This window comes from Indicator indicator, chromosome Z (genome assembly GCF_027791375.1).
Source record: "Indicator indicator isolate 239-I01 chromosome Z, UM_Iind_1.1, whole genome shotgun sequence".
Taxonomy (NCBI): Eukaryota; Metazoa; Chordata; class Aves; order Piciformes; family Indicatoridae; genus Indicator; species Indicator indicator.
Window position 1 is genome coordinate 66,598,467 of NC_072053.1, and position 26,176 is coordinate 66,624,642.

General features: G+C 44.7%; 1 protein-coding gene across 1 annotated transcript; it reads right to left on the reverse strand.

Annotated features, from left to right (window-relative positions):
- Window positions 1–22,777: 22,777 nt before the first annotated feature.
- On the reverse strand, window positions 22,778–25,944 carry KLF4 (KLF transcription factor 4). Its single transcript, XM_054397735.1, has 4 exons — window positions 25,828–25,944; window positions 24,798–25,698; window positions 24,556–24,720; window positions 22,778–23,090 (listed from the first exon to the last, which is right to left on the reverse strand). Exons 1-4 carry the CDS (start codon window positions 25,921–25,923, stop codon window positions 22,915–22,917), a joined length of 1,338 nt encoding a protein of 445 aa, XP_054253710.1. The 5' UTR covers window positions 25,924–25,944; the 3' UTR covers window positions 22,778–22,914.
- Window positions 25,945–26,176: the final 232 nt, after the last annotated feature.

The following is a 26,176-nucleotide window of genomic DNA, read 5'->3' on the forward strand; positions in this document are numbered from 1 at the left end:
CACACCAACTCCACCATTAGTTTGGCAGGCATCCCAGGTGAGCCGCTCCACTTCCCACCTTTTGTCTTTTCTCAGTTTCATAAGGTCAGTGGCAAAGTCTTCCTGCAGTGTGTCCTGGAAGAGGCATTACTGAGCCAGCTAAACTGGCCACTGCCCTTTCTCCTCCCTCCCTGTTGCCGCGGTCCAGGTTGGAGGTCGAGGAGCCAATAGGCAGGCGCCCTTGAGGCTGCCTTCGGGGGATGGAAGCTGGACCCCGTGCCTCAGGTTTCACACAGACAACTGCAGGTGTCAGAGGCTAGTCCAGAAGGCGTGTACAGCTTGCCTGCCGTACAGCACTTTGAACTGATTGGAGGTATTTGAAAAGGTAATCTGCCACTGGGCCGTTCAGTTTTCAAAAGGGGAATTTATAGGGGATGATTCGAAAGCCCACACCCTGTTGGTTAGCGAGATTCGAGACGGTGACAAGCACCCACTTCGTGCCTGTCTTCAGGGTGATTGCCTGCTTTGTCCTCATAGCAGCGTGTTGAGCTCCGAGCCACACCACAGCAGTGTGCTCTATTTCTCTCCCTCACGTCCTCCAATTTGGGATCTATTTTTGGATTATCTCTGCCTTTCGGACTACAAGTTTGCAGCTCCGTTCACCTCTCCATTTGGCAAAGTTTTGGTGCCTAGAAGCTCAGCGGTTCATGACTAATTAAAGCTAATTTACTTGGTTATTTCTAAAGGTCACAGACTGTTTCTTTGCAGCTCAACTCCACAGCGAGGCCGGGAGGGTCTGTCCTGCTCCACGAGGTGGCATAGCTGTTTGTTTTCACTTTATAAGAGTTTCCAGTTTGTTCCTCTGTATTCCAAGTTTCTGACTTTTCTAGACTGTTATTCCACTGTTAATTAACGTCCTATCATGTCTAATCAACCTATCATCGACCAGGCAAATGAACCTGAATCAAACTAGCATGGAAAAACAATATTTTATATCTAATAAATCATATTCATAATTTATAATATTTCCATCTTATAAATTTGATCATAAATCACATCACAGTGCTACATACAGAAGAATATATCGAAGGGTACTCAGCCATTTGGTGTACCACACCTTGCAGCTGAGCACCCTCACCTCCTGTGTTAGAATAGAATAGAATAGAATAGAATAGAATAGAATAGAATAGAATAGAATAGAATAGAATAGAATAGAATAGAATAGAATAGAATAGAATAGAATAGAATAGAATAGAATAGAATAGAATCAAGAAGGTTGGAAGAGACCTCAAGGATCATCGAGTCCAACCTGTCACCCTACACCTCATGCCTATCTAAACCATGGCACCAAGTGCCACGTCCAATCCCCTCTTGAACACCTCCAGGGATGGTGACTCCACCACCTCCCTGGGCAGCCCATTCCAATGGCCAACCACTCTCTCTGTGAAGAACTTTCTCCTCACCTCCAGCCTAAACCTCCCCTGGCACAGCTTGAGACTGTGTCCTCTTGTTCTGGTGCTGGTTGCCTGGGAAAAGAGACCAAACCCCTCCCGGCTACAACCTCCCTTTAGGTAGTTGTAGACAGCAATGAGGTCTCCCCTGAGCCTTCTCTTCTCCAGGCTAAACAGTCCCAGCTCCCTCAGCCTCTCCTCATAGGGCTTGTGCTCAAGGCCTCTCACCAGCCTCGTTGCCCTTCTCTGGACATGCTCCAGCAATTCAACATCTTTCCTAAACTGAGGGGCCCAGAACTGGACACAGTACTCAAGGTGTGGCCTAACCAGTGCTGTGTACAGGGGTACAATGACCTCCCTGCTCCTGCTGGCCAAACTATGCCTGATGCAGGCCAGGATGCCATTGGCTCTCTTGGCCACCTGGGCACACTGCTGGCTCATGTTCAGGCGGCTGTCAACCAGTAACCCCAGGTCCCTTTCCACCTGGCTGCTCTCCAGGAATTGGTCCCACAGCTGCTTGTCTTTGTGAGTGCACCTGATTCCAGGAATTCCCTTTCTGTGTATACATACTGCACCTCTGCTGTTAGACAGCACACAACTCAGACCAGTTCTGTTGGAGGGCTGAACTTTCAGCCTTGATCTGGGCTCAGGGATGGAAAAGCTGCTTCCCATCCACACTGCAAGGTGAAGAAAGTCCTTCATGGACCTAAATGATATTTTCATCTGTACTGAAATGAGAGGCAACAAAGGTGAGCACAAATTCCATGCTCCTACACAAAGTGCAGCAGAGGCAGGTGAGTGCGTGTGCCAGACTAATGTCAAAAGCATTCATTGGGGACTTTGAACCACATCACCATTTCTGATTCAAAGCACAGCAGCATTTCAGGTGGTTTGCAGTTGGTGACTTTTGGGTGGGTGGTTGGGGTTTTTTTTTTTCAAAGTGTCAAATTTGTCACTGCATCAGATACATGCTGACAGGTGCCTTACAAATCATATGTCTGCTTGCTTTCATCAGCTTGTGCTGCAGCCTCAACATTCATTTCTTAAGGGACAGTGAGGTTTGTGTGTAAACAAAAGTTTACCACATGCATTAAAAGCGTGTCACATGCAGTGTGAAGCACAAACCTCACTGTAAATATGGCTATACAAACTTAAATATTCTGACCAGTCCTTCCACGCTAATGCTTTGCTTTCAGTTTGGCTGTGGTCTCACAAGAAAAATTTCTCTTTCAGCTCTGTTGTGTCCTGTACAGTCCCAAGTGAAGAGTATAAAGTATTTAGGTTGTTTTAAGAGGAGGCAGGAGGCATTGTTTTGGGGGTCTGCTCTGGCTGATGTAAATAGAAAGGTAGCTGCATAAAAGCAGAGGCTCCACTGAGAACAGGAATTTGTAATCATATTTTTCATTCCTATATAGTGTTAATTTTCAACTCATCATTCAAAGCAAAGCTTTAAGAACAGTCAGCCTACCGTTAAGGGAGAAACGACAAAGATAAATAAAAGTATCCTTCTCTGGAGACTTTCAAGACCTATCTGGATGTGCTCCTATGCGACCTGTGCAAGATTCTATGGTCCTGCTCTGGCAGGGGGGTGGGACTCGACGACCTTCAGAGGTCCCTTCCAACCTCTAACATCCTGTGATCCTGTGATAAATCAGTGCTGCACAGTTTTCTGCCTTCCTAGAACAAGCAGGTGTACGACGCTGGAAGGCAATGGGTTCTTACATGTCTTCCACCTGGACTGCTTGCCTAAATCTTAGCTAGTCATGCTAGTAATGTGAAGTATCAGAGTGCCTTGTGCAGGAGCTGAGAAACTGATGTAGTCTTTCTGCACCTAAGATTATCTCTGGGTTGATGGGCATTTATTTGTTGCAGCAAAACAAGCTGTTGACTCAAATAACATGGGATTTGGAAATTTTATATGCTTTATCTTCTTGAAGCATCTCTTAAGAAGTCTGAGATTTGCTGATCTTTGCCACTACATTCTGCCTATAGCTGACCAAGTGGCTGCTTCACATCTCAGAGGAGGATTTACCAGAAGAGGTGGAACTTCCAGCACATTCAGACTCAAAAGCTCTTCCTGGCATGCTTTTTGCCAAATGCATTTGCAAAGCCTACCAGGTCCTGGTGAGCCTGCCTGAATCCTGACACAGGGCTCTGCAGCACCAAAAGCATGCTGAAGCTCTGCACTGAAGCCAGCAGACTAATACAAATTTCCTTTGATTAACAGCCCTTCTGTGGCTTTCTGATGGAAATCTCTGCAGTAGCAGGCATGAGATGGTAATTTGGTACAAGACCTCAGCTCTAGTGCATATTGTGCATTAGCCTAGTAGCTCTTTTCTAGAAGTGCTTTTGGATTTTACTGGACAATGCTTATGTCCCTTTTTGGCTGTAAGGTGTTCCTGGAATAGCAAAGTGTGCTTGGAAATGGCCACATTCCTAGATTTTTATCTAGGCTGCTGCTTTGAGTCCAGCTGTAAGGTGCTGAATAATTCCTGCCCTCTTGTACCTGCTAGTACCCCTTCAACAGGTTATCATACTCTGGTGCAAAGTTGCATTTTGCCTTCAAACCAGGTGGAGATTACCTGAACAGGAGGTAAGATAACCCACCCATGAGTCTGGCTGCCCCCAAAGCCAATGTGCCAGCTTAGCAGTTTACTTTACACTGAGGCTATGTTTTAGTTATAGCCAGCAAGAGAAAATAAAATTTGCATGCATTCTCCTCATTAGTCCCCCCATGTATTTGTGACAGGCAGTGTGTGAGGCTTCTTCACAGTCACTGTCCCCCAAGCCTCAATACAATAAGGGATTTTAGTGGTACCTGCTCTACCACTAACCAGGAGACCATTGTACACCTGAGGCATTAGTGATCCCTGCAATAGTTAACTGGATGAGGCACAGGCCTGCACTGGGCTTCACAGAGCTGCAAGTTCAGTGTGGCCTTCAGGCTCTGCTGTACTGCAGGCATCCTTCAGCCTTAGTGCAGGTTCCTCCAGCTCACTGTCATGGGGGAGCCTGCAGGGAACTTCCACTCAGCAGCAATTAGCAATTACACAACCTGTGTGGCCGTGCCTTTATCTGAAAGGAAGCAAGATCTCATTTGCACATCATCTTTGCTTGACAGTAGGAATAATGAATAGAGTCCTGTCCTTATACGAAAATTCTGTAGTGTCTCAAATGACCAAAATGGGATAACCTTCCATGAACTGGATCTGCACAGCACAGTGTACATGGATTGGATCATTAGATGCTACACAACTCAGATGCTGGCATCTGAAGGAACGTAACATTATCTGCAGTTCTTTGCCTTATTGATAATGCTATCTCTAATAAAACGCACGTGAAATGATACTTCACAGAGTGCTTTTCTTACAGGGAAAATGATGGGCCAGCACCTCCTGGTGCAAAAGCACGGCTTCGCAGGCAAAAGTTTATCACTGTCAAAAAGTAACAAATAGCTGGACAGAACATGAAAGTAAACGTGGATGAGGTGAGACTGCTGTTGGGTTGGATTAGGTTAGGCATATTTCATGCTTTGCTCTAAAGTATCCTGTGGAAAGCCCAAACCCTTAAAGCTGAATTCATACTGGCAAGCACATTAACAAACAAACAATCAAACAAACAACAATAACAACAAAAAACACACTAAAAACTAAAAAAAAAAACTAAAAAAAAAACCTAAACCAAAAACCAAAGGTTGGTGTTCGTTTTTTAATCCTTAAATTATATCTATGTAATTTGAACACCAAGACAGAATGATCAGGAGAGATTTGCTATGGTTGTCATGGGGCTAGTTGTCACTGTCTCAGAAGGAGAAGACATAGCAGCCTCCGGTTTTTGTTTTTTAGCTCTTGCAATCGGGCGGAGGGGGGGTGGGGGGGTGTGTGTGTGTGGTGCTCCTGCGCATTTCCAGATGCTTTACCACTAAGTCTCTCAAGGTGGCAGTGTTCTCTTCTCCAAAACCGCAGCTCCCTAAATGGAAAAGTTAAATGCCTGTCTGCTGTAGGGATGTGAACAAGCCAAGAGAGTGGGAGGAAAAGAAAGTCAGCAGAGGGAAGCCCTTACAGCATTTAATCTTCACCGTGCTAGTGAGCTGAAAACTGTCCTGCTCATCTCAATGGAAAGGATTGCAGCTGTGCAGTAGTCAGGATTCCTTCTCCTAGAGTGTTAACTCATTTCTCCCTTTTTAAAGCAAAATAGGAGAGGGACACAAAGATGCACAGGACACTGGTCACTGTCTCGTTTTGTTCCTCCAAGGAGTAACCTATAAAAAGGAGTTCCTTATGTTTGGACCTGCCTGTGTCCCAAAGAGGGGAAATGCAAAAATGAAGATTTAGTGCAAAGGTATTTAGACCACCTACATTGTCTACTCTCATGTAGGGACAGAAACACTGTATTTTGTGAAGGGAACTGGAAATGTGTTACATTTCTTCTGCCTTTACGAGTGCCAGGTCTTGTTCAGAATAATCTCCTCTGAGTCTAGTAGTATCCCACCAGCTGAAAAATGGCAACTCACAGTTCCTTACTAGCAAACTAAAGGTCTTAGGGAATCATCAGTCTTTGTCCCTAGCAGAACAGCACTTAAACCTGGCTTTTGAGAATCTTGGGTTTGTGCATTATCCTGCTTCAGACAGGAGAAAAGGTTTATTTTGAGTTGGTAATACCCTGTGTGCAGTCTTTTGTTGAAAAAACATCCACAGTGACACCTGAAAGCCATTTACCATGTCATGAAAACCAGCTTGTGATGTGTATGACATCAGAGACTGTGTACATACAGCAGCTGACTTGGGATAACTTACTGTAAAACAATGAGACACAGGATACCTAAAGCTCTTAAATATCTGCTTGGTGGTTTGTGTCCATAACTAGTCATGAAGCTACAAACAAGGCTAGATCTGTGATGTGGGCAGAAGCACGGGCTCCATGGTGGATGAGCATTTGGATACTCATGTTCTGTGCTAATACTGGCAGAAAAATTACTTTAAAGAGGAAGATTTTCCAGATCTAATTTCTGCTTCTTCATAGGCACAGAATTTTCCTTGAATTTTATCTTCTGTTGCACAGCTCATGAAGTTAGTCCTTGTGCTTTATTAAGAAGCCTTCTCACTGTGCATACTGGTCCATATTATCAACAGCTGGCCAGAGACATAGTGAAAGCAATATCCTTTCGAAGCACATGGCTCTATGGACCCTAACATGGCAAATAAAGCTGAGCTGCTGTCACCTGTGTTTTGTTTTGGTGGAAGAGGAGGGCAGGAAAAAAATAAGTATCTTCATGCTAAAGTCCCTCAAGCTGCTTCAGGTGGGGCAACCACAGCCAAAGGCATCTTGAAAAACCCTGCCCTTGTGGTATGTGGGCTGAAAGCTGATGAGTTGCAGTTGATGTTTCCATGGCTAATTTTCCACCATTAATATATGTCAGAAAAGGAGAGCAAGCATTATGAGGACAGTATATACTTTATTAACAATTATTAACTTGTCAGCTTAAATAAAATAAGCTGAAAGATAGGTTTTTAAGGTAAGTCTAAGACATGCAAGATGTACAATAGTTTTCATGTCTTTGCTCACCAGCTCAGCCACTGTTCTGAAATCAAACCAAAGCAAGCCCTGGGAGCTTGGCTTCTTAAGTATCTCTTCAGGAAGGAGGTTGAGATGGAGACAGGAATTTAACTTAACCATATTCAGAAAACAAAGCAGCAGAAATTACAGCATCACTGGAGTCACTGAAGTATTTTGAGCTGCCTTTTCAGTCGTAATAAAAAGATGGATAAACAGGTTCCAAAAATATGTGAAACCACCACACCTAAACCCTAACCCATTCGTAGCATTAAAATGCTCAATTAAATGAAATGTTTTCAAAGACTTTGAAACGTTTAGTGATTATTTCTGTGGTGGCAGTGCCTTCAAGCCCAGACAAAAACAAGGCCCCGCTGACCATGTACAGCTCTTGCCACTTAAACAGTTGGGGCTGCTCTTCCAAAAATGTTAGTGTACTGCATCTTTTAAAACTGGGCCACTGGCTGCAGTGACTTAAGGCTTTAGAGAAGCATTCTTGGACACTGACAGACTTTTAACTCCTTCACTCACGTGTATCCCCATACATTAAATGTGATTCCAGGGCCATGGTGGCATGCCAGGAAGATAGCAGCAGTGTGGGTTCACTACTCGGTCCCTGCTGGTGTTCAGGTACTATTCATCTCAGAGGACAGCCTGGGACACCAGGGGTCATTTTGGCAGGTACCCGAAGCCTCTTAACTTCTAAGATGCACCTACGGTTATGGATAAAGATGGGTTATGCCTCCAGAGGCTGTGAGACATCTGTTCTTTTTCTAAAAAGCTATCACCATGTCCCCAAGTCCTATAAGCGAGGGCTGACTGATTTGCATTCCGATAAGTTTATGCTGGGTCTGAAACTGAGATTGCCACATACCAGTACTGAGAGACAGCTTTCAGTTCCTATACCTCTGACACCTATTTATTGTGGGATGCCTGTGGATTGCTATGTTGCCAGACTTCGCTAGCATGATTCCATATAAAATGTTGGGACTGTGGGGGAAGGCAGTTGCATGTGTGCCTCAGGACTGGTTGATGGAATGTCAAGCTGTGCACTTTCATGAGGTAGTTCACACAGTGATTTGCCAAGGGAAAGATTGTTTGCCGTTTCCTTCTGTGTGCCACTCTGCAGTGGTCCCTGTCATGGCTGGCTGGATATGGAAGCTATGCAGGAGCAGAAATATGGTCTATATTGTCTATAATCCCATGGCCAACAAACACTGGTATTTAAACCTTTGCACATCATCTGCCTGTCTGACTTCCTCCATGAAGATAACCCTCAAACCACATTAAACAACTAGTATCATCTGGCAAAATTTTGTGTGAGTTCCCAGAAGTTTCATAGATGCAATAAGGGCAAAATAAATTGACTGATTAGATTAATTTTACCCACTTAGCTTGAATGTGGGGCAAAGGTTATTTTACCACAAGTGTTTATCTTGCTGGTTATGATTCAGCTTGCTGACTGTTGCCATATGACCAGAACAAATTTATCCTCATAACTAGAAAAGCATTAATAACCATTTTATCAGTTAGATGTCTAAAAATCTTGTTTGGTGTTCTAATACATGTCCCCAGCATGGAGGGCTGCTGAATTGCATGGTCTGTTTGCTTTCTGCTTTCCCTATGGACTTTTTCACTTCCTCTTCAGATGAGCTAAATGAACTGCTTGATGCATTTAATGCTGAAATAAAAAACCTAGTGCAGAGGGTGAGTAGTTCACTAAATGTCCTGGAGGGCCTCAGTCATGCTCATCAGCTTAATGTTGGTTGTAACCGTCAGGTTGGAGCCATGCATATGTACCTGAGGCTTAAATAACCCAAGTCTCACCAAGGCAATCTTTGGTTACTGCTTTGCATGCTCATGTTGTAAGTGGAGGCAGCTGAGAAGTCGTTTCTGTATGTCTGGCTGAAATGCCACCAACACATCAACTGTTCAGTCAAGAGGAGGACCTGCACCGGGAGGAGTGACCTGCAAATGTCTGACTGCTCGCAGCAGCCTACAGAGGCCTGGCTGTACTGCCTGTGCCCTGGCAAACTTCAACCCTGGTATAAGAAGCCTGGTGTGTCAACAAGAGCCAAGATCTATTTTCATTTCAAACAGTCCCCCCAAATAAATAAACGAATAAAACTTGAAAGAAAATATCATCAGAAACCATCCTGAAACACACAGTGAAAAGTTTTCTTCCTGAATCATGCAAAGTCGATTCGCATGTTACTAAATACATGCCAGGAGGCATCATCATAATAGGAACAATCAGGTCATTTGAATAGCCAAATATCCTTTATACTGTATTTGTTTACCCTGTGGAGAGTTTCCGCGATATGCATGTAAATGCCAAAGTCTATTTCTTCTTAAGTGTAGTAATCCCTCCTCCCCTCAGCTATCAGTGGGGTTCCTTGTTTGTACCTGTCAAAGGTTCCTGAAACTTTCAACTGTTGGTTTAAGCAAATGCACTGTCTTTTGCCAACAGGAATATCCTGTTTAGGGGAGTGCTGTAAGGTGCTAGGTATATAAACTTAGCTGTGTACTGTCATAACAGACCACTCACAGAAAAATGACAAAGTGTTACAAGTAAGAGAGCCCCTTATTAGAAGCTGTCTCCAAGACAGACACTGTCTCTAAAATCACACTGAGCGGCAAGTTATTAATTCCCAATTATCTGCTAGCAGTGGAGAAAGCCACTCTTCAGTGCAAAGAGGCTTGTAAGGTACAACAGCATCCAAGTGTGAATGAAAGCAGCCAAACGTGAGGTCTCTGACAAGTCTGGTTCTTGCTTGAGCTGCAGTTCATCACAGGAACAGGCCAGTGCATAAGTACAGTCCCAGTAATTACACTCAGAACTACGACAAACAGACTTCAGCCTAAGTATGCAAAACGAGTGAGAATAGGGAAGTGATCTTTGTTCCTCTTCTAAGTGTAGGAAGCTGAAATGCAGGGAAGTTCTGGCACTAATTCAGCAAGGTGCTTAAGCCTGTATTTAATTTTTAAACTCTGAAATGCGTGGGTGGGAGCTGGCTCCATGAAGTCAAAGGCAAAACTCACATGAAGTAGGATTTTGCCTTCTCTGACTGTGAGAGTGTTTTGGGAGGGAAACTTCTTGCCTCAGGACACACGAGGAGTCTGTGGCAGAGCTGGGAACCGACATCAGGTTTCCAGAGTCCCAAACTAGCACCTCACCTTGTTTTAAACTTTTTGCACACTTCCTTCAAAAGCATTATTTGACATAGTTAGATATGCCAGATATCCCTGAATCAGTATAAGCTCATCACTTGCTCTGGCCAGCTTTGGAGAGTAAGGTGTAATAAACAGCTTTTATTTCATGCTCTGAGTGATGTTTAAGTAAGACACAAACAAAACTGAATGCATGCTGATCAAGGATTTTAACGTGATGTGCATTATTACAGAATCTCTGATTTTATGTATCAGTTAAACGTACAGCTAAAAGCCAAGAACTGTGGTATGGCATTGACTTGTGTAGGTAGCCAGTTGCTGTACTGATCTTTCCCAGGTTTCTAAAGCTGGAAAGCTTGGCTGCACTGGGAGTGTTCAGAGATTTCCTCTAGCACCAGCTGCACGGCTCAATCAGCATCCATTACTCAGATTTATTCTGACTTAAAACAATGCTGCCAGCCTGAACTCCTGACAAAGCTTGTGCCCTCAGATAAACAGGTTGAGGCCAGCCGGGGTTAACAGAGCCTGTCTCAGTGAGGGGAAAGATGCAGAGTCTAATAAAATGCTTTAGCATGGCCAATGGAGTCCACACCTGGCTGTGGGGCTTGTGTTAGTGCCCTGCCATGAAAATCCAGGCGAAGCCATCCCAGTGGACCCTGAAGTTGGACAAACTGAACAAACCCACCCTGCGCCTGCCTTCCCAGGCCTATCCGCCCCAGGGGGCACCAGGGCTGAAGGGGTCACCCACAGACGGCTTCGCTGCCGTCATTCGGGCGGTGCCAGTGAGGGCTGTGCTCTGCCCTGCCGGCACACATCGGAAGGTCCCAAACTCGAGGCCAGCCGTAGCCCCGGCGTTAGTTTTGAGGTGTCGCCTCATGTGGCCCGCCCTCGGCTCCCCGCTTTTTGTTACTGTTCCCTTGGCGAAGCAAGCAGCCGGGCGGGCCCGGCTCCCGCAGGCCGGTTCCGCCCGGCCGCGCCGGCAGTCCTCACGGTGGCACTAGTAAACAATCACGGCGCGGCAAGCCCGGCTGCTGCGGCGGCTCCTGGGCTGACAGATCCTCGGCTGCACTCCGGTTGTGTGACCTGCCTCTGTCAGCAGCAAGAGACTTTAGGGTGAAGTCTGCACCTACTCTAAAACCCACTTAACGCTTCCTGACTATCTCGGTATTTCTAAGCTGAAGGCTTTCATCCAGCGTCCAAGTACCAGAAAGTGATAGCTCATATTAATGGCTTCTTTCACGTTCTACCAGCAATACTTCATCTTGTTTGCTTCACATAAAACACTAGCATTAAACCCCCTAACAATATACAACCCAACATCTCAAACCCCTGGAAACATGATTACTCATAGCGTACAATTAGTGTTGGGCTAATTCACTTCTGAAAACCAGCACACAGATTTTCCCACCTAGAGAAAGGCAGTAACTTACTCTTGTTGCTGGAACTTCAGACAAGCCAAATTCTGCTCAGGTAGTCTTTAGAAACTAGGGACAGCTAGTGCCTCTGTAGGGTAATAATTCATGCAGGTAGTAAGACCTCTGAGCAGTACCTGAGGGATCACAAAGAAGTCCTGGGTTACCTACGTGCCTGCTGAAACGAGAATATGTGGAGGAACACAAACACATTCAAAATTTTCACAAGTGACTGATGGTGTTAGATGTTCTGGAGCCTTGGACAGTTATGAGAGCAGCCAATACCTTCCTCTGAGGATCCACGGCTCTTTATGAGTTGATCTTCAATCATCAAAGCAGCGCAGCTATCCTTTCATTGTGAAATGGGAGCTAAAAACTACTCTGAGGAAGGAAAGAGCCAGATTTATTTCCTCCAACAGGAATGTGTAACACATTCATGTTGAGTGCTGTTGGCACTGCTGTGGGACTCAGAGACCGCACGTTCTCCAAGTTCCTCTGTAAGAGGTATAGTACCAGCAGCTGACTGCCAGTCAGCCCTGGGCAGGAGAATGACTTTCCTGATGAAAGAAGGCAATGTCCAAAAGCCAGCTCTTATTTCTAAATACCATACCCTATTCACATGCATATGAATAGGGCTGCCAAGTACTGCCATGCCAGGCACCACTGAGCTGGTCAACCACCTGAGCCAGGGAGAATATATAGGACTGATACCTTAGCTGGTGCACAACCTGCTCAGATCTGTTTGTGTATTTATGCAAAAGCAGATTCTCTCACCTGGTGCTATGGAAGGCATCTGTGCTGGCCTGAGCCCTGTAGGATGGAGCTGACTGGTGTGACTGGCAGACTTTTGCTCCAACTTCCAGTATGAGTCAGTACATGACTTGTAATCAGCTTCTCCTCACAGTTCTTGAGATCAGCTGTGTGGGACATGCACTACCATTGTACCAGACATAAGGACATGCTGGAACATGTCCAGAGAAGGGCCACGAGAATGATCAGAGGGCTGGAGCACCTCTCCTATGAGGAGAGACAGAGAGAGTTGGGGCTCTTCAGTCTGGAGAGGAGAAGGCTCCGATGTGACCTTATTGTGGCCTTCCAGTATCTGAAGGGGGCCTACAGGAAAGCTGGGGAGGGACTTTTTAGGATATCAGGACTAGGGGGAATGGAACAAAGGTGGAAGTGGGTAGGTTCAGACTGGATGTAAGAAAGAAGTTCTTCACCATGAGAGTGGAATGGGTTGTCCAAGGAGGTGGTTGGGGCCCCATCCCTGGAGGTGTTTAAGGCCAGGCTGGATGAGGCTCTGGCCAGCCTGATCTAGTGTGAGGTGTCCCTGCCCATGGCAGGTCCCTTCCAACCCTGACTGATTCTATGATTCTATGATGTGTCACGGTGAAATACTCCACAGAAGAGAAGAATATGGTAAACTTCCTTTAGAAGATGGGACACAAGTCACAAATGGAGGGAAGGTGGCTAGTCCCACCTCATGTTGCTGGCTCCTCAGAAAACTCCAGCCTCTGTCCAGTACTTGCTGCTGCTTCTTCTGCAAGGTAGGAGGGTGCTGGCCATTCCAGGAGCAATGGCTATGCAAATATGATAAAACCAGCAAGCTACCCTCTCAGAAAGAGTCTTATGGGGACTCTGCACTTCTCCATTTAGGGTTAGTGTGTGTGTCTGTGTGTCTTTGTGTGTTTGGCCCTTTCAGCCTACTGCTAGTTATGCGGGTGGTGCCTGGATGAGCAAGGAAGGCACCACCTACATAGCACAAGAAGCATGCCTCAGGGTCCCCAGTCAGATGTGAAATCCAACCATCGCAAAAGCACCTGATTCCCTGGTGCTACCCTTGCTATGTACACAGCAGGCTGCAACGCAGGTGCTGCGACTCCATACAGCAAGCTGTGTATTTCCCCACTCAGGTTCACATGGAAAGATACAACATTGCAACAGCAGTGTTTAATTGCAGGGCATAAATCCCTTCCAAAAGCACAGCTTAACTTTTCTTTTTTTACTTCTGCCAAGAACATACATATTTTGTATACCTTTAATTACATTATACAAGAAAGGAAAGATTTGCCCAGATACTATGGTGATGAGTGCCATAGAAATGTCTGTGAACAAACAAAAATACAAAGCAAACCTAAATACATGCAATATAGCATGAAAAAAAAAACCAAAAATGAACCCCCCAAAAAGCAAAAACAAAACCCCAAACAAACTTTAAAAAAAAAGGGAACATAAAACAACCAACACCACCTCCCCCCAACCCCCCCAACCCCCTGGCCACGCAACAAATCCAAACAAACAAAAGCCAACAAACAAAGAAAAATGTGCCTGGAGTTTCTATACAGTCCTTCATTTTAAAGAAAGAAAATCTCACCAGCACCTCATTGTAACATAGGACCCAGTGCTTATTTGAGGTTATTTGAACTTATTCTTTCTGTCATCCTCAAGAATCACAAGGTGAGCACATCTTTATTTGCATTCTCCAGTCTCTCCTTCCTCCTGCTGCTGTGAATCCTCATCACCTGGGAACTAGTTTGCACATACTAAATAAGGAGGATCTGGAGCACTGGGAACCTCATGAACTTTTATGTCATTTGAATTTGGAGAAAAAAATGAGCTTTCACACACACCCCAAGTTGAACATCCTGTCCACATTATATGTTTTTTTCATTACAACTAAGGAAATAAGACGAAGCCCTACAGGGGTTTGAATGGTGATGTGTGACTTGCTTTCTGATTGCATCCAATAGATATGGAGAGCACCTGCCAAACTGCTGAGAAAGACACCCTTGCTGCTTCATTTCTGATTCCTCTTGGTTTTGAGCCCTTCATCTCATCTCCTCTCTCCAACAATGTGTTTTGTCGTTTCACTTAAGGCATGGGACTCCAGGAGCTGAATCTTCATGACCAGCACCCAGCCACAAAATAAGAGTTCATCTCCCAAACAAAACTATTAGCTTTGCTCCAGAGACAATTGAAAATTCCCTTGCATTAAAGTGCTAAGTTTAAACACTGTCATTGCAAAGGACAGGGTGTAGTAAGGAAGAGAGAGAGGAAGAGAGAGCAAAAGAGCAAGAAAATGAGAGAAAGTGAGAAAGCAAGAAAGTGAGAACACAAGAAAGAAAAAAAGCTAAAAAGAAAGTAAGAAAGTAAGCAAGCAAGCAAAAAAGAAAGGAAAAAACAGAACAGAGCTGGACCAACAGCAGATCAAGTATAGTTCAAAGAATTATCATCTGCAGCTCGAAACTGCTTTGGTGTTGATTCATTTTATATAAAGAGGAAGGAAATTAGAACAGCTGTCACTCTATGATTCCCTCAAGCATTGCTGAGCCATTTCAGCTTTTCTGCAAATTTTCCTCCTACCAGCCTCTCTCTTGCCTTTGCATCTCTGTCTCAGGAACTGTGCAGACACCAATTGAGTTGCACCCAGAACCCTTGCGTGCTTCCAGCCACAAGCATCTCACTGAGTTATCATTGTTAGTTCTGACTAGGAAGAGAGGAACACTGGCACCGGTGCAGTGCTAATACATTCATTCTGGGAGGTTTGCTTCTCTGCTGTCACCTCGCTCCCACTAGTCAGCCACTGCAATTCAACCAGTGCAATGCAACAGGCAGTGTGAAAGACTGAAAAATCTACAGTGTCTTCTCTGGGTTGGAGGAAATTCATATATCAAGTTTTATACATGATGTACATCTGCAGAGGAAGAGATTTCTGTCTTGTGCTGCTGTGCTCTCTAGTGGGATGCATTGACAGACAGTCAATATTTATCTAAATTACTAACTTGGGCAGAGTTATTAAATTTAAATTTTAGCACTTTATGTTTAGCAGAAAAAAAAATTCTGGAAGAAGCCAGCCAGAGAAAACCTCTCACCCAGTGTTTTGGGCAATGCATAAATCTGCTCCGTATTCTCTCATACATTTCCTCCCCTTGCCTCCCTCCCCCCAGCCTTTCCCTTGCTCACACACAGCTTCCAGTTTGAAACCCTGAAGATTCAGATCTTAAGCTCTTTCAAAGTGTTGCCTATTTTTATAATGCTTTGGATTTGCCTATGAAGTTAATTTGTGTAGACCCAAATCAGCATAAACCCTAATCTCATCTTCACCAAGGGGATTTACCTGTAACTATCCAAATTTGGTTTGCTAATGAAGTAGTCAGATTCCCAGACAGCTAAGATACACCTTGATCACTTCTTAGAAAGCAAATTCTCTCACCTTGGATGAATTTCAGTACAGAGTACAAAGGGTTGCTGGGGTTTTTGACACTTGCTCTTCAAAACAACAAGGAAAGACATTCAGAAAAAATGGTTTAGAAAGTGTAATCAAAAAGCTGGAGCTGATCTTGGAAAAATTAGATTTGAACCAGTAAATACTGATGGAGTCAGTTTTCCTTTTAATGTAATGATACTCATCCCCACCAGTTATTAACAATAGGGTTACATCTTGCTAAAGGTCATGAATACACAGAAAATTCTGTTTTGAACAAAATGTAAAGAAACACCCATCCTTAAGCAAAAAACACTAATGGGTGAAGGCTTCTTAGATTTCTGGCTATTAAAAAAAATTAAAAAAAAAAGGAGAAGAAGCCAAAACATCTTTTGTATATTGACTGAAATATCATATTCTGCTAAATTGTCCTTGTGTTCTCCCGGGGTATACTAGACTAGATGAACTAATCCATATGTAAAAATACACATATATATAAAGCTTGCATTACATTCCCTTAGCAAATTCATTAAAAAATACAACCTACCTTGAGTCTTTACAAACTTTGGCAGTAAACAACAAAACCAAAGCTGATTTAGAGCAGAAGGTTAGACCCTTCCTTCCTCTGCAGTATGTAAGAAAGAGGAAACAGTAGGAATCTGGAAGGCAGCAGTGTTGGAAACTACAGAAAGGAAATGCTTTCTCCTGCTCATCCCCCACCTCCATTTTTAGGCCAGTTCATGATTAACCGCAGAACTCCTTGCCACAAGGTCTTTCTGAAGTCTGAAGCTCAGGAAGGCAGCAAAGAGGACCCAGTGTTTACTGAATAAGTGGAAGGTGTAGAGCTACAGCATAAAATAAACACAGGCTGGAAAGGCATCTGTGCTCCTCAGGCTTCTGAACCCAAACAAACCTGCAATCATGAAGGCTTAGAAGGGGGAGTTTCCAGTGAAAGCAAATTGGCGTCACCCCAGAGATTTCTCTCACAGGTATGTTTGTGCGTTGCAGTGACCTTTATGGCCAGTGGCTGAGGCAGATTATCAGTGGCTGGTCTAAACTGGCTACCATTCTGCCCTGTGTGCTTCTCTGCTCCTCCACAGTAGACTTAAAGAAAACCCAGCTGCTCCAAGCATAACAAGTTGGTCTCCTTGCATATGAAGTCTTGCAAGTAAGTTTTACATTGTGAACATGGGAACTTTGTCAAAGCAAATGGTATTTATAAAGTGTGTACAGAAGGAAGGTAGTCAAACATCTTGTACAGATGACAGCAACATTATAATACTCTCTAAGGCTGCAGAAAACATGAGCAGTTACTGGGGTGGCTGAAAGCAGTGAAACACTTCGCTTTACACTGGAAAGCATTTTGAAATTTTCAAAGACAAATAATAACTTATTGCACAGCCAAGAAATTCAACCATCCTTTGTCAGGCAGGGGAGCCTATTGCTGAATTAGTGTGATGAGGGAACTGGGTGAGGACAGCCAAACCTAGTACATCCCAGTGCAAAGGCAAACACAACACTTTGGGTAGACTCCTTGAGTAGCCAAGAGCATTACTCAGTATCTTTGGAACCTAAAGCAGAATAAAACCTTGTCCAGAGCTTAGAAAGTAAATTCCAACATGCTTCAGTAATCACTGTCAGTGTTACCCCTAGTAGTTTATCAACATATTAATGTAAAATACTCATTTTTATCAGAAAAAAAGAGAAACATAATGATGATGGATGCTAAGTCTCCAGGAGATCTCTCTCACAGGAAGACTCCAGCTGAGATCTGAACATCAAATGGTGCTGATATTATGGTGCCCACCCAGAGGCCTGATGTGCAAATCAAATTCACACGAGAACCTTGACAAACAGTATATTTGTACATATAAGCAAAGCCTGCTCTGTAGTATTTCTACATGGAAGGAAGCATATTGTGGACTAAGGGACATCAATAGTAAAAGCCTGGGGAAACATGTTTTCCCACATGACAACTGCTAGCCAACTTGCAAGCCAGTAGTTTCAGACAGTCTTCCCATACCTTTCTAGAGGTGGGAGGACAAAGCAGACCCAATGCTCCACTTCTGCCATCCATGAAGATATTGACACTAGCAAGTGCAGACATTCAACACATCCAAGGAGCCTCCTGGTATTGGAATACCTGTATGCTGTGGTGCAATGTTGCCCATCAGACCTTTTGTAACTGCTGTGGCATCAGGGGAAACTATTCTGAGTAACTGTGGGATATCTTCAGACAGCCAGTAGAGGGAAGCTGTATCATTTTGTTGAATAAACCCTGAAAGTTTAATAGTGGAGAACTCGAATGGCAAGATTTAAGCAAGCCTAAACCTGTGCTTGATAAACAAGCACACTGTACCCAAAGCAAAACCATGCAAAATGTTTCAGAGCTGCAGCAAGATAGCTGCAATGATACCAGCACATGATTACCCTTCTGCTCACCCACGCTTCAAAGTGAAAGAAGCTTGGCATGTTCCCTGAAACTTCTTGTTGATAAGCATATCGCAAGGCTGACCCTGAGATGACCAGGTCCATATGAAAATCACCATTTCAGTAACAAAGGAGTCAGAGTTCCAAGAGTCTGGAAAGCATTAATAAAGGGGAAAGGTCCAGCTGCCTAGTATCTCTTGCGAGCCGCTACTAAGCACACTTGTCTTCTGTAAAATTTTTGGCATGCATGCTCTAAATATAGATAAACATTAGCAAAAGCAAGAGCCACTTTTCTCCCTCCTGTCTTTCACACAATTAAGGTTCTCACCTTGGAGGCTCACAGGTAGGCATCCAAAGGTGAAAAGGGAACTAACAGACAAGCAGTCAGGGTGGAGAACAAGGCTGTGGAAACATCACCACCATCCATTTCCACAGAGATGATTTCTGGTTTTAATGCCCTTGGCAGTAATGAAAACATCAGTCCCTCCTGTCCGGTAGCTGTCGTGTCTGTCCCCCGTCTGTGTGCCCCTCCCCCACCCATAATCACAGCAGGAGTGAAGAGCAGACAAAATGTGAGTCATCCAGGTGTACGGCAGACAGGGGAATGTGGGTGTGTTATCCAGTGGCGCCACGCCAATGTGACCTCAATTAAATTTCACTGAATGATGGGCCTTCCCCTCTTTTATGTACATACTTATCTCCTTCGTCTCAAAAGATATATCCATTGAGCCTACACACACCTATTTAATCTGAGGAGCTCTCCTGGCAAGTACAAGTCAACATGCACTGGTGATGGTGTTCCTCTTCCTCTCCCTGTGAGTTTTGCTTACCCTAGCTTAGGTTTGCTTCCTCCAGCTGGCACTCCCACCACATCCAGATCCTTGCCAGAGCCCTATGCTGTTACTATGGGTCTGTCCATCCACATTTGCAACCCATTCATATCTTCCAGGTACCTTACAGCACATAACCCAACCACGCTCAGGGAGGAGGAAAGCCTAGGTACACAGTTTGGGTCTAGGTTAATTTGGACATTCTTGCACTCAAATGTTGTTAAAGTGTTTGTCAGGAACTTCAGTGAAAGCAGGTGAGCTCTAATGTCTAGCACACTCACATAGGAATCCTGTGTAAAGTAATTCGGTTGAACCGTTAAGCACTCAGGGTGATTAACCACAGGAGTCTCTGATCTCACCTTATTAAAGGGAAGGAGAATGAAATTTACTGATTCATATCAGTTAATATAAATCCTTGTGAGATTTGTGGTTTATTTCAGCTTTAGCAGGATCTGGTAACCTCCACGGGGGAAGAGCAACTCTCTTGCAAGTACGTCTTCATATGACATAGGAAAACTGAAGGTAATTGTCCTGAATTATGATCCACAACAGTCTGAAGTGTGTAAGCTTCAAATTTGTGGTGTACAGTATACAATTGTACAGAAGTGCTGTGGCTCTGAGAAGATTTTTATTCTGATTCCACTTTTGAATACTTGGCACTTGGTTGGAAGACGTGTACCATCTTGTTTTAAACAGCTCCAGCTTCACGCACTCAAGAGAGATTCAGGCTAGGGGTAAGGATTAAGGATGGCTGTAGCTTGACTATAGAGATCATTATTTGCCACGAGAGGTTTTCCTTTCAGTAGCTAAAAATAGTGCTTTGGGGCAGCTCTGGAGGTGCTCACCACATGTCAACAAGGTCATCCCTAATAACCTCAAACCCTGATTTTAGATGCCCCAGCCTGAGCAAAGTAGCACATGAATACAGTTTTAGCAACACTAAACAAATCTTGTTTTTCAAGACACGCTTACAAGATCACTTGGTAGTTTACATATGTTTTATAATACATGTGTTGTTCCACTGCATCTAGGTACAATTTTGCACCTAAATGCAGCTCCACAACACTAGGCACAATGAGACAGGCAGCAAACATGTCCTACTTCTAGCTCTACCTAACTTAACCAGAGCAAAAATGGTGCAGCTACTCATTTCAGTATTTCCCTCAGAAACCTCCTTAAAAAACAAGGACTGCCTCTCATGGGCTGCATGCTGTATAGCAAAAACTGAGTGTTGGCTCCTGTCCTGAAAGCATAGGAGTAGCATTTTAGAAATTGTTAAAGGAACAGCAGAATTTTTTTTTAAAAACCAAGATACAACCGTGCTTGTTTAGGTCTGGAAAGAGTCATACATTAGGACAGCTTGGTTAGGATCAAGGAAAAAAAAAGAATAAAAATAATCAAGAGAACAAAGCCCTGAGTCAAGAACACTATTGTTCATGAGACTATAAACCTAAGGTCTATAAAATCATCAAGCAGAAACTGAAGCTGGCAAATAATGCATTACTAAATGCTATAGCACCTTATTAAACTCTGGAAGCTGCATAATGACAAAACACTTGAAAGGCAAAAGAAACAAGTTTCTCAGATGAAATCTTCAGGTCACTACTTACAGATGTGTTAGGACGCGGACCTTGCACAGATGTGAAAGGTTCTGAATGGCAGCTGTACAAAAGTGCTCCAGCACTATTGAAAGAGGACACAGTTCAGGCACACAGGATGTGCCAATTCCAACACTGACTTTGGATCTCTTATCCACAATCTACAGGCAGAGCAACAGAGGAGGCAAAAAAAAAAAAAAAAAAGAAAAAAAAGACTGGTCTAATTGTAAAAATGTTTTCACATAAAAAAAAATCTTCAGATAAAGGATGACTCACAACCTTAATTTTGCTTTAAATACTTGCTATTTGCAAACCAAACAAGCCCCAAGGCATTTTGGGGAATATAAAGTTGATATTGCCACTCTCAACTCCTACAAAAATATGAATGGCTTTTGCCTGCAATTTGTTTTCCATGCAGAGCTTTATTGAACATTGCATACATCCAAATTCCTATCTGACATTTTAAACCAGTGGAAGAGGAATCATGACTTTCTTCTCTTTTTTTACAAAGAGTAGTGAGAAAAACAGGTCCTATTCATTGAGCATTTGTGTTGAAATCATCTTATTGCTACACACTTGTAAAGAAACTAGAGCAATGAGGTCCCCAAGAACAACTACAACAAAAATGGTAACAATGTGAGGCATTCAGTAGGCTCAGCCGCATTTAACTGCGGCAAAATGCAATTAAAGGTACACTGGGCACCTTATAGCAACACATCTTGAGTATAGAGCTATAAGACTATAAATCTGTAAGACCCTGCATGATCAGCCTTCCCAGCTTATGCATGCCTACCACAATTACTATAACAACTTTGTCTCTTCAGATACTACCAAATAACCGAATTCCCAGGAGAGAGACTCCATGTCATTTTTTTTAAAAGCTGTTTTATGCACACCCCCTTTATTCCTTGGATAGTTTACTCTTTGAGATTACTCAGTTGGGTTTCCTTCATTCACATGAAGTTACACCATGTCAGAAGCCCCAGACAATGACGCTAGAAATGTTCCATGTTGAAAAGACCACTACAGATTTTTTTTTAAGATTCGAATACACAAGTCCAATGTCTCAAGTCCAATGTCTCCAACAGATGTACTTCCTCTAACAAATAACTGAGTTGCCCTAGAAATGGTAAATTAGTTTCTTCATGCAGGTAAGTGGCAATTTGATACTCAGAATAAAAATTTTCAGTATACCTTTTTCCCTAAAAAAATATGACACCATTTATGCAGTCCTATCTTTCAGAGCCTTGGGACTATCAGCTTCCACTGCCATGCTCCCTTGCCTTGGGAAACTTAATCACTAACAAATACTTAAACATTCTTGCACCCCTCCACAGAAAATTAGAGCAGCCATTCAGATAAAATATTTTATTTAGAACTTATTTTCCACTTGAATACACAAAATACAAATTCAAAAAAAAAGTTCATTTTCACTTTATACTTTACAAATATACAAAATAGAAGTTTGCTTAAATTTATATTACATATTTATTACATAAAGAACTATATAGAAAACATTTGTTCTGCTTAAGGCATATTTGGGAATAAACCATTGTACAAACTATTGCACATTGAAACCACAGTGCATTACAGACTGTCTGCATAAAGTTATTATCTTAAAAAATAAACCAGGTTTATTCACCTGATTTAGGTCATAATTGGCTATCAGAAGACAAAAGTTTCCTTGTCAGATATGCAGCAGTTTGAGAACTTTGGCCTCCTGGTTTTGGTACCTCTAGAACCAACAGTCACTAAGCACCATGAAATAGGCTTTTAAAATTATAATTCTGTACCTGAATTTTTCCTCCTCTTTAGCATTGTAATGGCTTTTAGAAGGAGGAAAAAAAAAATAGGAAAGTAGAAGATGACATTTACATCTAATATTGCATTGAAAGAAAATTAAGGGAACATCATTTCCCTGCGTAATATCCCCACCCTCCGAACTACACACAGTCTGTTTAACCCTGATATCTGTGACTTCCAGTCACTCCTTGGCATTCTGTAGTCCGGAAATAATTCAAGTTGGATTTACAAATGGAATGATAGAAGATCCAGTCATTGACCCCAATGTTTTTGGTTATTTTGTAAGTGTATACGTATGAAAAAAAAAAAAAAAAAAGAGTTGCAACATCTGTGTGAAATTATCCCTCTTTTCCACTCTTTGGAAGACTTCACCTCAATTGTCTGTAGTGCTTAAACTGCGTTCTCCCCATTTTGCAGAAATCAGTCCTTGTGCTATAAATACTGAATCTCTACGGTAGCTGGGGAAAGATCTGTTGCTTCCAATTAGAAGTGCCTTTTCATGTGTAAGGCAAGGTGGTCCGACCTGGAAAATGCTCTGTCACACCGCTGGCACTGAAAAGGGCGGTGGCCTGTGTGTTTTCTGTAGTGACGAGTAAGTTCATCTGATCGGGCAAACTTCCATCCACAGCCTTCCCAGTCACAGTGATAAGGCTTCTCACCTTTAGAAAACCAGAAAATAAGCCACATGAGTTACGTTTTCTTCATGACTATCACTTTTAACACCCTTCTTTTAAGAAGCAGATATCCTGGGTAAGGCAAAAGGCAACATAAAATACAAAATCTTCTCGACGTGCTTGCAAACAAACTACAAAGACTAACAGAGTAAGACTGTCTCTTTAAAGTGCACAGTCAGCATAACTGAAACCTTGCACTAAAATGCTCATTTCTATTGTTTCACTGTTTTGTCTTACACACAAGGTTTCAGAGCACAGTTCAGACAGTAAGAGTATATTTTTGCCAGATAATATTATATGAACAAGTAGCAACCAGAATAGCTCAGATGACATACAGTATTTAGATAATTGTAGGTCTTGAGTTTGAGCATTGCTAGAAACTATTTTCATTATCTCTGCCTGATTAAGAACTCAGCCTTACTGCCTTCACAATAACAAAAACCACTGAAGGCGAGACAAGTTTCCTTGAACTACAAACTCACAGTTCTACACATACTGGAAACACTGTGGACTGGCTCAGGGTAGTCAGAAAGTACTGTTCACTTGGCTGATGCCCTCCCCCCCAGTGTAATTAGCTGAAGATGCAGCTTAACTATTGCACTGTCAGTAGTTTCTCCCTTTCACTTTTCTGGAGAAAATTCTGAATCAAGTTCCCAATCCAGAGATTTAAACTATGGAAATTCCCAGGTTATTTAATCACTGTTACAGAATACCCACACTGACAAAACTGCGTATGATATACCTGCTTCCACAAGCCCAATTACTGCAACATCTCATTGAACTGCAAGTTTAAAGTTCGAACTGGGGCTCTGATAGACACTTTCACAGTCTGTATCCAAATTCCAGTCAGTCAACCATTAAACTCCATCTCTAGGGTGATAGCACAGGAGAAGGTGTGTTCCCAGATGCAGGTAACGCACCATGCTGGTGTTACCAACACAGCTGAAAGCTCCACTCAAAAGGGGCCCATCACAATTTCCTCAGAAGGTGAACAGCTGTTTGCAGAAGTGCACTAGAGCAAGCCAAGACAGAAGGAGTGCCCATGTGAAGGGTTTAACCACAAGCAAATAAAGATGTTAGAGAGAGGTCTGCTCCTATCCCTGATGTCAGCCATACAGAGCAACAAAAAAACCAAGAGACTTCAAATGCTTGCTAATTAGCTAGCCATATTAGCAACAAACTTTACCTTGGCAAGAAACCCACCCACCCCCACATGAGTCATTCTGATCCATTAAGCAAAACACCTATCCAATAAGCAAAGACTGTACAGGGCTTTGTGTAGCCAAGGGCAGAAGAAAAAAAAAAAAGCCAACCTGAAAACCCAGCAGAGAAGGGTCACCACATGCTACTTGTAGCCCTTTTCCCCATGCTCCCCACTTTTCACTGTCCAAAGGGCTCACTCCATTGTCCTCACACTGGGGCACCCCGCTAACCCCATACTAGGACTAACCTGTGTGGGTTCTCAGATGTGCCTTGAGATGAGAGCTCTTGGTGTAGGTTTTGCCACAGCCTGCGTAGTCGCATGTATGTGTGGCTGTCCTTTTTCTAGGCCATGACCGCCGTCCCCTCTTGGGTTTGGTCTCCTCAGGCAAACAACTTCCCGGTGGCATCAGCTCTAGAGGAGGACAAGTGGTGAGCACAGCTGTAGCCACTTCCAAAGTGGGTGCCCACTGCTAGAGCACAGAGACTCACCTTGGTACTGAAGTGCGGGGGGTGGCAGCTGCTCAGGCAGGAAGGTGGGGTAACCGGGTGCTGGGGGGTAACCTGGGGGCAGTGGCAGTGGTGGGTGGCTCAGACCTGGGGCTGCAGGGAGACAGTCTCTGCTGCTCAGCATCTCGTCAGACCCCAGAGAAGGTGTAGTCCGGGCAGACAGTGGGAGGCCCAGAGAGAAGTCATGTTGTGGGACTCCTCGGAGACCACTCCCATGCGGTGGTGGTGCTGGTGCCAGCGTACACGGCGGGGCAGCCTCTTGCTTGATTTTGGGGCACATCCGTGGCAAGGGGCTGTAGGGAGCCCCGGGGCCCTCTGTATTGGGCTGTGGCGCAGCAGCTGAGGGGCCGCTTTTGGGGCTAAGCCCCGGGTGGCTGTACTCGCCCACGGCCTTCACCACGAACTTGCCCTGCAGGCTACCCAGGGCCGGCAGCGCCGCCGGCGCCGGCAGGTACACTGGATCCAGGTCGGGCCGCATGAGCTCAGCAACGAAGCCTCCTGAGGGGGACACGTCGGTGATATCGGCCAGGTTGAAAGCAGTAGCGGGGCCGGCAGCGGGAGTCCCGTCGCGGCTGCCGCCACCGTAGAGAAGTCCGGCGGGCTCGGGCCGCTGTAGCGGGTAGGCGAAGGGCCCAGCGGGGCAGGGGCTGGCGGCAGGGGCCGAGGCGGCGGGAGCCACCACGACGGCGGCGGCGGCGGGCTCTTGGTGTATGAGGGAGTTGGAGAGGATGAAGTCGAAGTCCAGCAGCTCGTTGAACTCATCAGCGTCGCGGCGCGGCCCCAGGGCGGCGGCGGACTCCAGCTCCGACGGCGGCACCTCCACGGGCTGTGCCGCCAGCGCCGGCGGCGGCCGCTTCAGCTGTGACAGCTCCTCCCGCCACCGCTGCGGGGAGAGGGACACGGTTCAGACCCTGGCCCACCGGCACGCCGCGCTCGACCCAACCGGCCCCGCCGCCGCCCCTTCCCCAGCCCGTTTCTGGCCGGCTGGCGCCGCCGTGACACCGATACTCACGTTGCCGGGGCCCGCGGGCCGCGCCGCTTTCTCACGGCCCGCGGCGCCCGCCGCGAAGGTGGCGATGGAGGGGAGGAGCGTGCCGCTGAGCGCCATCTCGCACTCGCCGGGGGGCTGCCTGCGGACGGGAAGAGCACAGCGGTGTCAGGCGGAGGCGGCAGCAAGAAAGAGCCGGGGGGCTGCGCCCGACACCCACCGCATCCGGGCCGGGGAGTTACGTCGAGCTGCTGCCGCCGCCGTCGTCCGAACGCCACCGAAGGCAGGGAATGAAGGATGGCACAGACACGCCGTCCAGCCGCAGAGCGCCGGACCGGTGATGCAGGAGCACCTTTCTTCGGTTCTTCACCAG